Source organism: Cupressus sempervirens, chromosome 6, assembly GCF_028749045.1.
Source record: "Cupressus sempervirens isolate cs-2001-9-10 chromosome 6, ASM2874904v1, whole genome shotgun sequence".
NCBI classification, from domain to species: Eukaryota; Viridiplantae; Streptophyta; class Pinopsida; order Cupressales; family Cupressaceae; genus Cupressus; species Cupressus sempervirens.
The window spans coordinates 56185232-56196330 of NC_143123.1; the positions used below are offsets into that span (position 1 = coordinate 56185232).

Genomic DNA, 11099 nt, shown 5'->3' on the forward strand with positions numbered 1-11099 from the left:
GTAGGAGAATGCATAAGATATTTACCTAAGCTAGTGGGCCCTTAGCAAACCCCATAGTAGCTCCAAGATGTTGGTCTCTAAATAGAAAAGTAAATGCTTGTGCTTGAGGGGCCTCTAGGCCGGTAGGTTCATAGAATTCACTGGGATAAATTGTATTGTTAAACTATAAGATAATTAACAGAGAGAGTTGCCAAACTATAAGATAAGTAACCTTCTCCAGACCATACAAATGCACAGTGAGCCCATGCAATTTTTTTTTAAAGATGTGCTAGATACCGTCAAAGATATAAATGGAACCTAACCACTCATGGCCTCCAATTAGTGTCCACACTAACAATCCATCTCTCCCATCCAAAAGGGGATTTTAGTAAATAACCAAATATAGTACTTGGGTTAAGAGTAAGGTTTGTAATTTTTCTTATATCTCCACCGTCGGGAGCCCAAGTATCATACATGCCACCAAAATAAAAAGCCTTAAACACTAGGAGAAAAGCACCAACACCTAGCAAGATTAGATGAATACCTAAAATTGTGGTCATTTTGTTCCTATCTTTCCATACATACCCAAAAAATGGAAAATGATTCTTCTATAGTATTGTGTCCAATTAGTGCATGATAAATAACACCAAAGTCTAAAACTACAAAAGAAATTAAGTGAAGTACTTAGAATACATTTTTCATAATGGATTTTTTTATGAGAACTTATTAAATAATTTTTTTTTCATATTTGATAAACTGAATTTAAATAGATAATATTTATTTATCTATTTAAAAGATTTTAGTAAATATTATGTTATTTAAATTGAAAATTATTAATGATCTAATTTGTTCACATAAGATCATGCTTTAAAAATAATTTTTTTATCGAGTACCTATTGACTTATCGTTGAAAGCATAAAAGTATGCAATTGCTAATTATTATTGTTAGATTGAATAAATACAATTTTGTATGCCTACAATATCTTACCAAACATGGACGACATTTTTATTAGGCGAGTGAGTGATTGACTGGTGCCATTTGTCCACATTGGGGAAAAATTTATATTTCTTAATTTTGGTTTCATAATATCAGCTTCCGGAAAGTGATAGAAAAATCTTCACACTCCTCGAATCGTCTCCTGTCAATTAACCGACCGACTTTACCGACTTTTAACGTGAAATAAATATCGGAAGTCGACGGAAGACGGTACCCTTGGAAAGGACTCGAAGATAAAAAGGAGAAAATGGAAAGAAACGATGCAACGCCTTTTCTAGCAAAGACATACGCCATTGTCGACGATCCGTCAACAGACGGCATTGTCTCATGGAGTGAAGGAAATAACAGTTTTCTGGTGAAAGATCCGCACCATTTTTCTCTTCATCTGCTCCCTCTCCACTTCAAACACTCCAACTTCTCAAGCTTCGTTCGACAGCTCAACACATATGTCAGTATTCTTTGCCCTTTTAATGCTTTCACATACAACTATTTTCTCTCGTTTTCTTGATTCCCGATTCAAATCGTACAGGGATTTCGTAAGGTGGATCCTGATAGATGGGAGTTCGCCCACGAATGTTTTCTGAGAGGGCAAAAGCATTTACTCAATACCATCCGTCGAAGGAGATCAATTCATAACCAGTCTCAGGGATCTAGTTCTCAATTGGGTCAAAGATGTGACTTTGAAGGGCATTCCAACGAGGAAGAGGACGCCATTGTTATGGAGGTTGTCCAGCTGAAGAAGGAACAGGAAATCATTGACAGAGAACTTGAAGAAATGCAGAGACGATTCGCCATCACAGAACAAAAACCTCAGCAGATGATGTCGTTTCTCCAAACAGTCACTCAAAATCCAATCTTTACCGCTGAGACGCTTCAAAAGAGGCATCTTGATTTTGGTAAAAAGAGGAGACTTTTGCCACTGCCAAATAAGGAGGAGCAGAAAAAATCAAGGGATGAATTGGGTCTGGATTGTTCTAGAACAAATGCTTTGATTACCCCAGGTGTGTTCGTGGATCCTGGTATGAGTAGCAGTTCATATATTCCAGATGGGTTTGAAGAATCTGTGCCGCGGGTAGAGTCAGGGACAACAAGCGCCGGACTTTTGTCTACAGAATTAATGGCTACTTGTTCACTTGGAAACGAGAGATCAGACAAATGTATTGACTTGATGGATGTTGGCTTGGAAAAAGATTTTGTGGGTCTGAGTAATATGGATGAAATGATTTGGTGGAATCAGGTATTCGCAGAGGAAATCCAATTCGAAAATTACAAAGTCCTTTCAGAAATGCCGGACAACCAGATCAACAAATCGCCAGATTCCAAGTGAAGAAGAAGTTATGATGGATTTCCTTTCTGAATATTCAATGCTCTAAATCTTTTTTGCTCGTTTGAAGAACAGTGGGAGTTGGCTCAGCTACATGGGTACTGGTTATTATTTATTTATGTATGATCAAGCCGGTAATTTTGGGTTTTCTTTTCTCATCTAAATATTAATAGCTTACAAAAAACTTGTTCTCCAAGGGGACCATTGTTGCTCCCATGGAGTAAAAGGTGAACGACTACTTTATAATATGAATTTTTAAGCAGTGCAGTAGCAAAACGCAGGTCAACGGCCATCATGGCTTTCAAAAGACTATATTGTGTCGATTCTGCAGCTAAATATGTGCTCTGCATTATGCTTCAATTTTTGTTTGGTTTACATGGATATATTTTGACTATAGAGCTTTCCAGATTGTAAATTTCTTTAATTTTTCGAGAATTTGTCTGAAATTAAGAATGGCTGTGTGATATCCCTAGGGTTTTGGCCCAGCCTTAACTCCTAAGGAATTTGCACAGTAATGGCGCCTCTTCAAAGTCCCACTCATGGCATGTCACACTGAGGAATGAGGCTGATAAATAATAAAATGTGTTCAGTGAAATGAGACTGATAAATAATAAAATGTGTTCAGTGAAATGAGACTGATAAATAATAAAACGTGTTCAGTGAATTTGTCTTGTAAAAGTGGAGCATTATCACTATTGAAAAGATTGCTCCACTCCTGTGAATGCATCCTAAATGAACCAATCAGAAGAGGAATGAGTGGGAAGTATGCTCCCCACTGTTGATAAATTAGTGATATATGAAAGCTCTTGATAATGACACACAAAAAGAAAAGTGGATGACAAGACTGAGTCCTAACTTGGGCACTTTATACCTCTTGTGAACACGAGAATAATTAAAAACCACATTAAGATTACTAAAGGCCAAAAGACCACTCACGTTCAAAAGCAAACTTAGACACTTGTATCCTTTGTGGACACGAGAATAATAAAACACCACATTAAGACTCCTATAAGATCAAAGACTCCTCACATTTATGAGAAAACTCTTGGAATTGTTTCATTATTAGTTCCTGCCCGTATGGCAGGATACTATAGCATTCAAGTGGATGCAAATTTTCAATAAGTTTTGACCAATTGAAATGTTTTATTTATGCATTCCAACCTAGTTTTATAATGTTTTTGAATTCAGGCCATTATTTTAATTTATAAGAACATGTTAAATTCGAATTTCCCATTGGCTATTGTGGTGAAGAGTAGGGTATTGAGCTTTTTCCATTCTATTAAAAAATCAATTTGTGGCAGTGGTGGCGGATGGATGGAACATAGCAATAGTGATTTCATTAATATTATTCACCTATCTTTGAACAATATCTGGCCAATTTTGACAACATTTGATCTAACATTAAATAAGCGTATTGTCAATGACATTTTTTTCTTTGTAGTCTTTATTGCTTGGCTTTATGTTTCGTCAATTGTCTTATCTGAACAACTATTCTCAGCCAATTCCCAGATCTAAATCTTTAGCAAATCCACCGTATTTTGATTTGGATTTATACTGTGCACTATATAGGTGTCATATTGTCAGCGAAGATGTCAGTTTTGGGAGAAAATGTGGTCATAATTCTTTGGTCTGTCTTTTACTCATTGTCTTGGGGAATGTTTTTCGGCTGTCTGTCGACTGCATTTAATTGGATTCTTGAATTTTGGTCATCTAAAGTTCCTATTTATTAGTAATTGTTGATTTCGGAGGCATCGGGAAAATTGGACAGTCCCTTCTGTGTGCTTCTGAGAAGTAGTTTTGTTGCAGAGAACAGGTATTTTTTCTCCTTCTATAATGTATTTTGCTTAGGATTTTTTTGAATAGAATTTTAGGACTTTTGTAAGGAAAAGGAGATCTTATTTGATGTATTCAATTTTTCATTCCTTCATTCATGATTTGAAGCATTTTTTATTCTTTTCAAAGATCTCAGTATGTAATTTTTAAATCAGTATCTTCACTGTCTCTTTTGCTTAGAGACTTCTGAATTTTTACTCTGTTACCATCTTTCTTGATTTTATTTGCCTTTTCATCAATGTCTACTTCATGAGAAGATTTTCTGTTTTTTCTTTCCCTTACCATTTTTCCTCTCTGCGTCTTTTATTAATCTCCTATTGTTGTCATCGCCTCATCTAGCACTAGCAGCCATGCATCTATCACCATGGCCTTCGCAATGGCTATCCTCTGCTTTTGAGAGGGTCATGAGTGCATAATAATAGAAAATTAGAAATGAAAGTAACAAAAGTAGAAGGATATTTCTGCAACAGTATATAAAAGAAAACTAAAGTATACCTATCAATCCTAGCAGACCACAACTCAGAATTAAGAAGCTTTTCTCTCGCAGTCTTCTTGGTCTTTCTTCTGCGTCTCCGCTGGATTGTGTTCCCTTCATTTGTCTCACAATATGGACAAAACCACTTGTCCTCGGGAACCTCCTTCAAGGGAGGTTTCAACCAGGATAGATGGAAACCACCTAGACACTCCTCACATTCTACCATAATTCCTCTTCCAACCTTGTTACATATTTGGCAATGCTCGCACTCTGCTTCATCCGAATCAGAGCTCGAATCCAGGCGCTTCACATAAACGCAGTCCCCTATCCTGAACTCAACTCCATCAAAGACCACTTTACTGAACTCCTTACAAACCTTCTTCGTAACTATATTTTTACCCTTCTCAGCATGTTCCATTTTCTGAGCAACGCACCTTAAACACCTGGCTCTTTGTTGAATCTTTTCACTAGGCTTGTGTCGGGTAGGAGTTCTAGCAGTGGATTTTGGCTGCCTTTTCGCAATTTTTTTGGCAGAGCCTCTTATGGAAGATTTCAGAGGCTCGATGCGATGAGGCGAAGAGGGAGCCTCCACTTCGTCAGGCTTCTACAAGCGAGAAGACCGTTTGATAGATTTAACGACACTTCCAAAATCAAGCACCCTTTTCGACATGGGAATGGGGCTTTTCTCTTCATTCTCATTGTCCGTTCAAGGGTGGGACTTAGGCTTTTTGGTTCATAACTCAAACAATCATCAAGAGCCGCATGATCATGATGGTCATCTGTCAGTCAAGCTTTTACTCGTGGCCTTGAGATCTCCCTCATTCTTACAGGAAACAAGCCAAATACATTAGAGTAGTTGGCTCGTCTCTGTAAAAGCTGTATTGTTTGTTTTTCTAATTGGTTGTACTTGTATCTCATTTGTTGATTTATGGGTGTTCATTCTGCTATATCATAGATTTTACACAATATTTTGAGGTGTATATCATTTAGAACATTGAAGCATGTGTACAAAAGAAACTTGGCTGTCAATATTGAATGGCTGATAGCCAGTTTTGATCTCTACAGCAGACTTTAATATTCATATGAGTTGTTATTTTTTATTTCTTTTAAGCCTCTTATTTAAAGCTATTTTCGAAGAATCATTTCTAAGTGGTTCAGTCTAAGAGAGGTCCAGATCCAGGCTGTACTATTTCTGGTCTCTCTTTGTATTTCAGTCTGTCATGGGTGTAGATTATGCAGATTTTGGGTCACATGGATGTTCATGGAAAATCTAGGTGACATGGTTCACACCCACCACTTGTGTCCTCAATCATAGGCTAAAATAACTCATGCCCATCTCTTGTTCTTGCAGAATGATGCATTATCATCATTCCAGAGTGTTGCAACCCATGATCAGACTCCAAAGGAATTCTATTCCCATCATGATACGCACACATCTCCCTATAAAAAAGATGCTTTGACCTCAAGATTTTCCTCACATCATCCTTGGCCTTGTCAGAGAGATGGCCCATCTTATGAAGAAGGGAAGGGTTATTGTGGTTGTCTCCATATGGGAGTGTGTTCTTTGCTTTTTCCTCTCTACGTCTTCTATTAATCTCCTCCTCTTCCACTATAATAAACTAAGGTCCTCATCAATTACCTTAATCAAAAGCATGTTTGAAGCACCACCCTCACCTCCATTACCTCTATCTACACCTTCAACAACATTGTTCATGTTAGGACGTTTAAAATGAGTAGCAAGTGCAAACAACCTGCTTTCATGACTCCTGATAATAGCTTCAGTCCTAGAAAGTTACGAATTCTTCTGGTCAGTACTACCAAATTGAGCTTAACCCAGTTTATTGGTTGAATTGTTCTCTTTTTATTTGCTTTAGAAAGGGATATATCAAAAGATTTTGTAATCTCAAACCAGTTTCTTAATATAACAATGTATTAAGGGTTATTTTTTTTAGATTTGATAAGCTTAACTGAGATATGCTTTTGGAGCAAGCCTCCTTGTCCTATATTTGGCCATGGTTCCTTTCTTTTCCATTGAACTTCTCATTCTGTTGTTTTGTTTCAACCGTACTTTCCAGACAATAAAACCTGAAACCATATTCAATAATTCCAGTAAGATAATAAGAACTACTAGACATTACTAGGCTTGAATAGAATTTTTGAAATAGAGCAAGAATGCTCATTTTAGATTAGAACTATTAAGAAATCTATTCCAATTGCTATCATGTGGCCATAGCGGAGAGCTCGGTGAGAGCTGAATTTATCATGACTTTAACCTTTTCTTTGAAGTTGAGCACCTTTGAGCATCGAAGAGTGACACACAAGCCTAGGGACAATATCCAATTTGCATCAAGTTTTGGATTTCCCTATCCTATTCCAGTTAAAGGTAGAGGGATTGGTGGTAAGGTGAAGCTTACTATACCCTACCGTAACAAGTTAACATAATAGAGCCATGTCCATTTTAGATCCCATCCAAAGAGATCCTCTTCTCTGCTATAAAAAAGCTTGAAGCCTTGGAGGAGAGTGTTGACTTCCCATACTTCCTTTCAAAGCATGCCATGGTTTGTTGAAGGCAACGATTTAAGAATGAAAATCCAAGTAAACCCAATTTTGTGTAGGAAATAAGAATTTAGGATGAAACATATATTGTTTCATACTAGATGGATACTTAGGCTCTTTTAAGACTTTATTAAAGTTTACTGGTCTATGTTTTTAACATAAATCATTAGTAAGTTTATTTGCAGAAAGTGTGCAGTGTATACAACATTTGCCATAACAAAACTCTAGGTGGTACTAAAGATTAATATTTAATGTCCTTTGCAGACAGTTGAACACAGTGTTCGATGAAGTAAGGTTAGGGTATTAGTACAATTAAAAATTAAAGGAAACTGAAAATATATATCTTAGCTTATTTAATTGCAAAATATATGTCATTTCATTTTCTGATTTCAATTTAAATTTGGAGAAATATTTTTTATAATGTAAAGAAATATTAAGCTATTTGTAATTATAGCGTGTTGTGTTTACTGTAACTGAAAGGAATGTATATTAGCATTACGAAAATATATTAGAAAATAGTTGTTCTAAAATAGAAAATGAAATGTTCTTTATTTTTCATAAGTTTTGTTTAATTTTACAAAATATAAAAAGAACATGGATAGGAGATGGGTTCTTGTCATGATGAATCAAAAAAATATATTTTAATTTAAATAGGAAGATGATGACATATATTTGATTTTATATATTATTTATATTTATTTTGAGAAAACAAATATAATTGATGATTATAATTTGTGAAAATATTAAAAGACAATAAATTATAAATGATAGCTTAAATTGTGACTTTTTGAAATAACATAACACATGGATTTATTTAGTAAATAACACATGGATTTATTTAGTATTTTCCAAAACTACCCGAGTTTCTAATGTGCATTTTATAATTTTGTTTGAATTTTAAAATTTTAGGTCAACCATGTGAGTTCTCTTAAAAGTGTTTATTCATTTTGAATATGTGACAGATATTGTGTTATCAAAATGTCTGAATGAATTTATATTCCAAGTTCGGGTCCTCAGTGGGATTGTCCAATCATTGATGCAATTCAGTCTACAACTTTGGAGCATGTATTTGTCATAGAATGCAGAAATGTTGACAAAGCATTACGCAATGTACTTGGTGAAGAATTCTTGGAAAATAAATCTGGGAGAACAACTTATGTAGATATTGTTTCTAAATTCCTCACCAATTGCATGGATCTTTTAGAAAATTCTGAAATTGTAAAGAAAATGGAAAATGCATATGTGAAGCCTTGTTTCAAACCTCTCGAAGACTATGATGCATACATCAATGCATATGTTATAGAGATGAGTACTAGCCTCATAGGTGGCTTGTTCTCTCTTGAATCTTTGAGCTCTTGTGATGTTACGACTTATGTTTATTATTCCCTGAAAATTGCAATAAGTAGTAAGTACAAACCTCTAGTGGACCATGCATTACTTGCTCACCAAACTCATTTCTGTGAGCTTAGTGTATCAAGAATCTCAGATGTTTGCAATGCAATGATACTTTTGCAACTACATATTTCTCCTCCTGTAATTTCACCTTATGTAAGCACCATTTGCTCAACAAAACCTCTAGCTGCTGGGGATGTTATATAACCTATTACACATTCATCCATATGGAATTGTAGTAGATGAGCATATTATCCATATATTTACATAGTAAAGAACATATGCAATGGATAAATGAAAATGTTTCATAAATTTTGCAATAAAAATACATATAATTATCTTGTTATGGATGCATCATATCTATTTTCATTTAGATTATCACAATGTATAAGTCATAAACCAAATTAATCGAATATTGAAAAAGTGATATGAGCCATATTTGTACTATATTTTTTTACAAGTTAATATTATTTAGTACATATTGCACTTCATTTTCAAATATTGTATAATGCATTGCATGATTGAAAAATTTATAGAAAGTTTGTTATTCTTTATATATTGTACAATTTTTGGTTTAGTAATCTTTATGAAAATAAATATAATACATTTGTAAGAAATGATTTTGTGAACTATGTAATTAATTGTTCTTCTCTATTTGTTTCTCAAGTGCAAAGGTCGTGAAAGAGACATTGAAGTTTGTCAAACTGGAAGAACGTCTCAGAAACAATTCATAATTAACTGGTATGTTTCCATCCTTTTCTGCTCACCAAATAACACAAGTATTACAAAAAACATATAATTTAGATTTAGTTTCAAAAATGAGAACTCAATTAGTGAATAAATAAAAGGAGATTAGGAGAATTTTTTTTATAAGTTGAAAATTGTACTATTACATGTCAGTGAATTAAAATGCATTTATAATTTGTGGTTTCTCAAATATTTGCAATGCATTTATATTCCTTGAATTAAACCAAAACTTGATCAATTTAATGTAGATTTGCTCTTTTTTCTTATCATCTCTATTCTTGCCCTCATCATTATTTTCCCCATCTTTTCTCTTCTCCTTCTTTTGTTGGTCACTATTTCTCTTTTTGTTCTCATAGTTCTTTTCTTTAGCATTATGTTTACCCTTCTTATCGCCTTCCTTTTTTTTGTCTTTCTCCTTATTCTTGTCTTCCTTTTGCTTGTTCATTGTTTTTCCCTTTTTAGCATCCTTGTCCTTTTCCTTCTGTCACTTATCCACAGTCTTATCCCTTTTAGCCTCCTTCTCCTTTTTCTCGTCTTGCTTTTCCTTATCCACAACCTAATTTTGTTTTTGATGCATTGTATTTATTTTTATTTAGATTATCACAATGTATAACTCATAAAAAAAATTAATTAAAAATTAAACCAAAACTTGATCATTTTGAAAATTTCAAAATGAATATTGAAGAAGTGATATAAGCCATATTTGTACTAATTTTTTTTTATAAGTTAATATTATTTAGTACACATTCCTCTTCATTTTGAAATATTCTATAATGCATTCTATGATTCAAATATTTATATAAAAGTTCTTATTATTTATATTTTATACAATGTTTTTCGTTCAGTAATCTTTATCAAAATGAATATAATAGATTTGTAAGGAATGATTTTGTGAAATATGTAATTAATTGTTCTCCTCTATTTGTTTTTCAAGTGCAAAGGTTGTAAAAGAGACACTGAAGGTTGTGAAAGTAGAACAACGTCTCAGAAAAAATTGATAAGTAACTGGTATGTTTCCATCCTTTTTTGCTTACAAAATAACACAAGTATTACGAAAAACAGATAATTTAGATTTACTTTTAAAAATGAGAACTTAATTAGTCAATAAATAACAGGAGATGGGTAGAATTTATTTTACAAGTTGAAAATTGTACTATTATATGTCATTGAATTAAAATGCATTTATAATTTGTGGTTTCTCAAATATTTGCAATGCATTCATATGCCTCAAAATGCATATTTGTCTACAAATAGTAACAATGTATAGGGTCCTCCTACATCATCTTACTCTTTATCATACATATCTGAAATTTTTGTGCTATTTATGTATAGAAACCTACACATTAATTCGATGCATATGAATTTCCCACCAAGAATATCTCTAAAAAAATGGAAAACATTGAACTTAAGCTATATCTTAGAATTCAATTATTCATAGAAAAAATTAAGAAATGTTGCTCATTTTCAACAGGTTTTCCTCTGTCCACATTGCATCAGTATGAATACTATAAATGCATCTACTATAACATACCCTCGAACAGATGAATTCTCTGAAATTCCACAACTTTGTATCCTTGAAAGAATCCAACAACTTCCAAGTGAATGCCAAAGAAAAATATTGGAAAGCTATTTTTATGACAACCATGCTCCAATGTTTCAATATGATGGATGGGGAAACATTGAGCCAATATGAGAGAACAATGAATTTCATGTTCTGTCTCCATTCATGACAAATGGAGAACTAATTTACCTAAAATATCTGGTGCGGATATATAGGGAAGCTCATATAATAATTC

The 11099-nt window shown here is 33.7% G+C and overlaps 1 protein-coding gene across 1 annotated transcript; it reads left to right on the forward strand.

Moving 5' to 3' along the window:
* The first annotated feature begins 1223 nt into the window (after positions 1-1223).
* Positions 1224-2715, forward strand: LOC149551118 (heat stress transcription factor A-7a-like). Its single transcript, XM_089789633.1, has 2 exons — positions 1224-1424; positions 1506-2715. Exons 1-2 carry the CDS (start codon positions 1224-1226, stop codon positions 2301-2303), a joined length of 999 nt encoding a protein of 332 aa, XP_089645759.1. The 3' UTR covers positions 2304-2715.
* The last annotated feature ends 8384 nt before the right edge of the window (positions 2716-11099 follow it).

Bases quoted from the DNA above. Each gene is read 5' to 3' on its own strand.
- LOC149551118 (XM_089789633.1), top strand. From the start codon at position 1,224: ATGGAAAGAAACGATGCAACGCCTTTTCTAGCAAAGACATACGCCATT. The intron at 1,425-1,505 runs GTCAGTATTCTT...CAAATCGTACAG, and splicing joins TTCGACAGCTCAACACATAT to GGATTTCGTAAGGTGGATCC.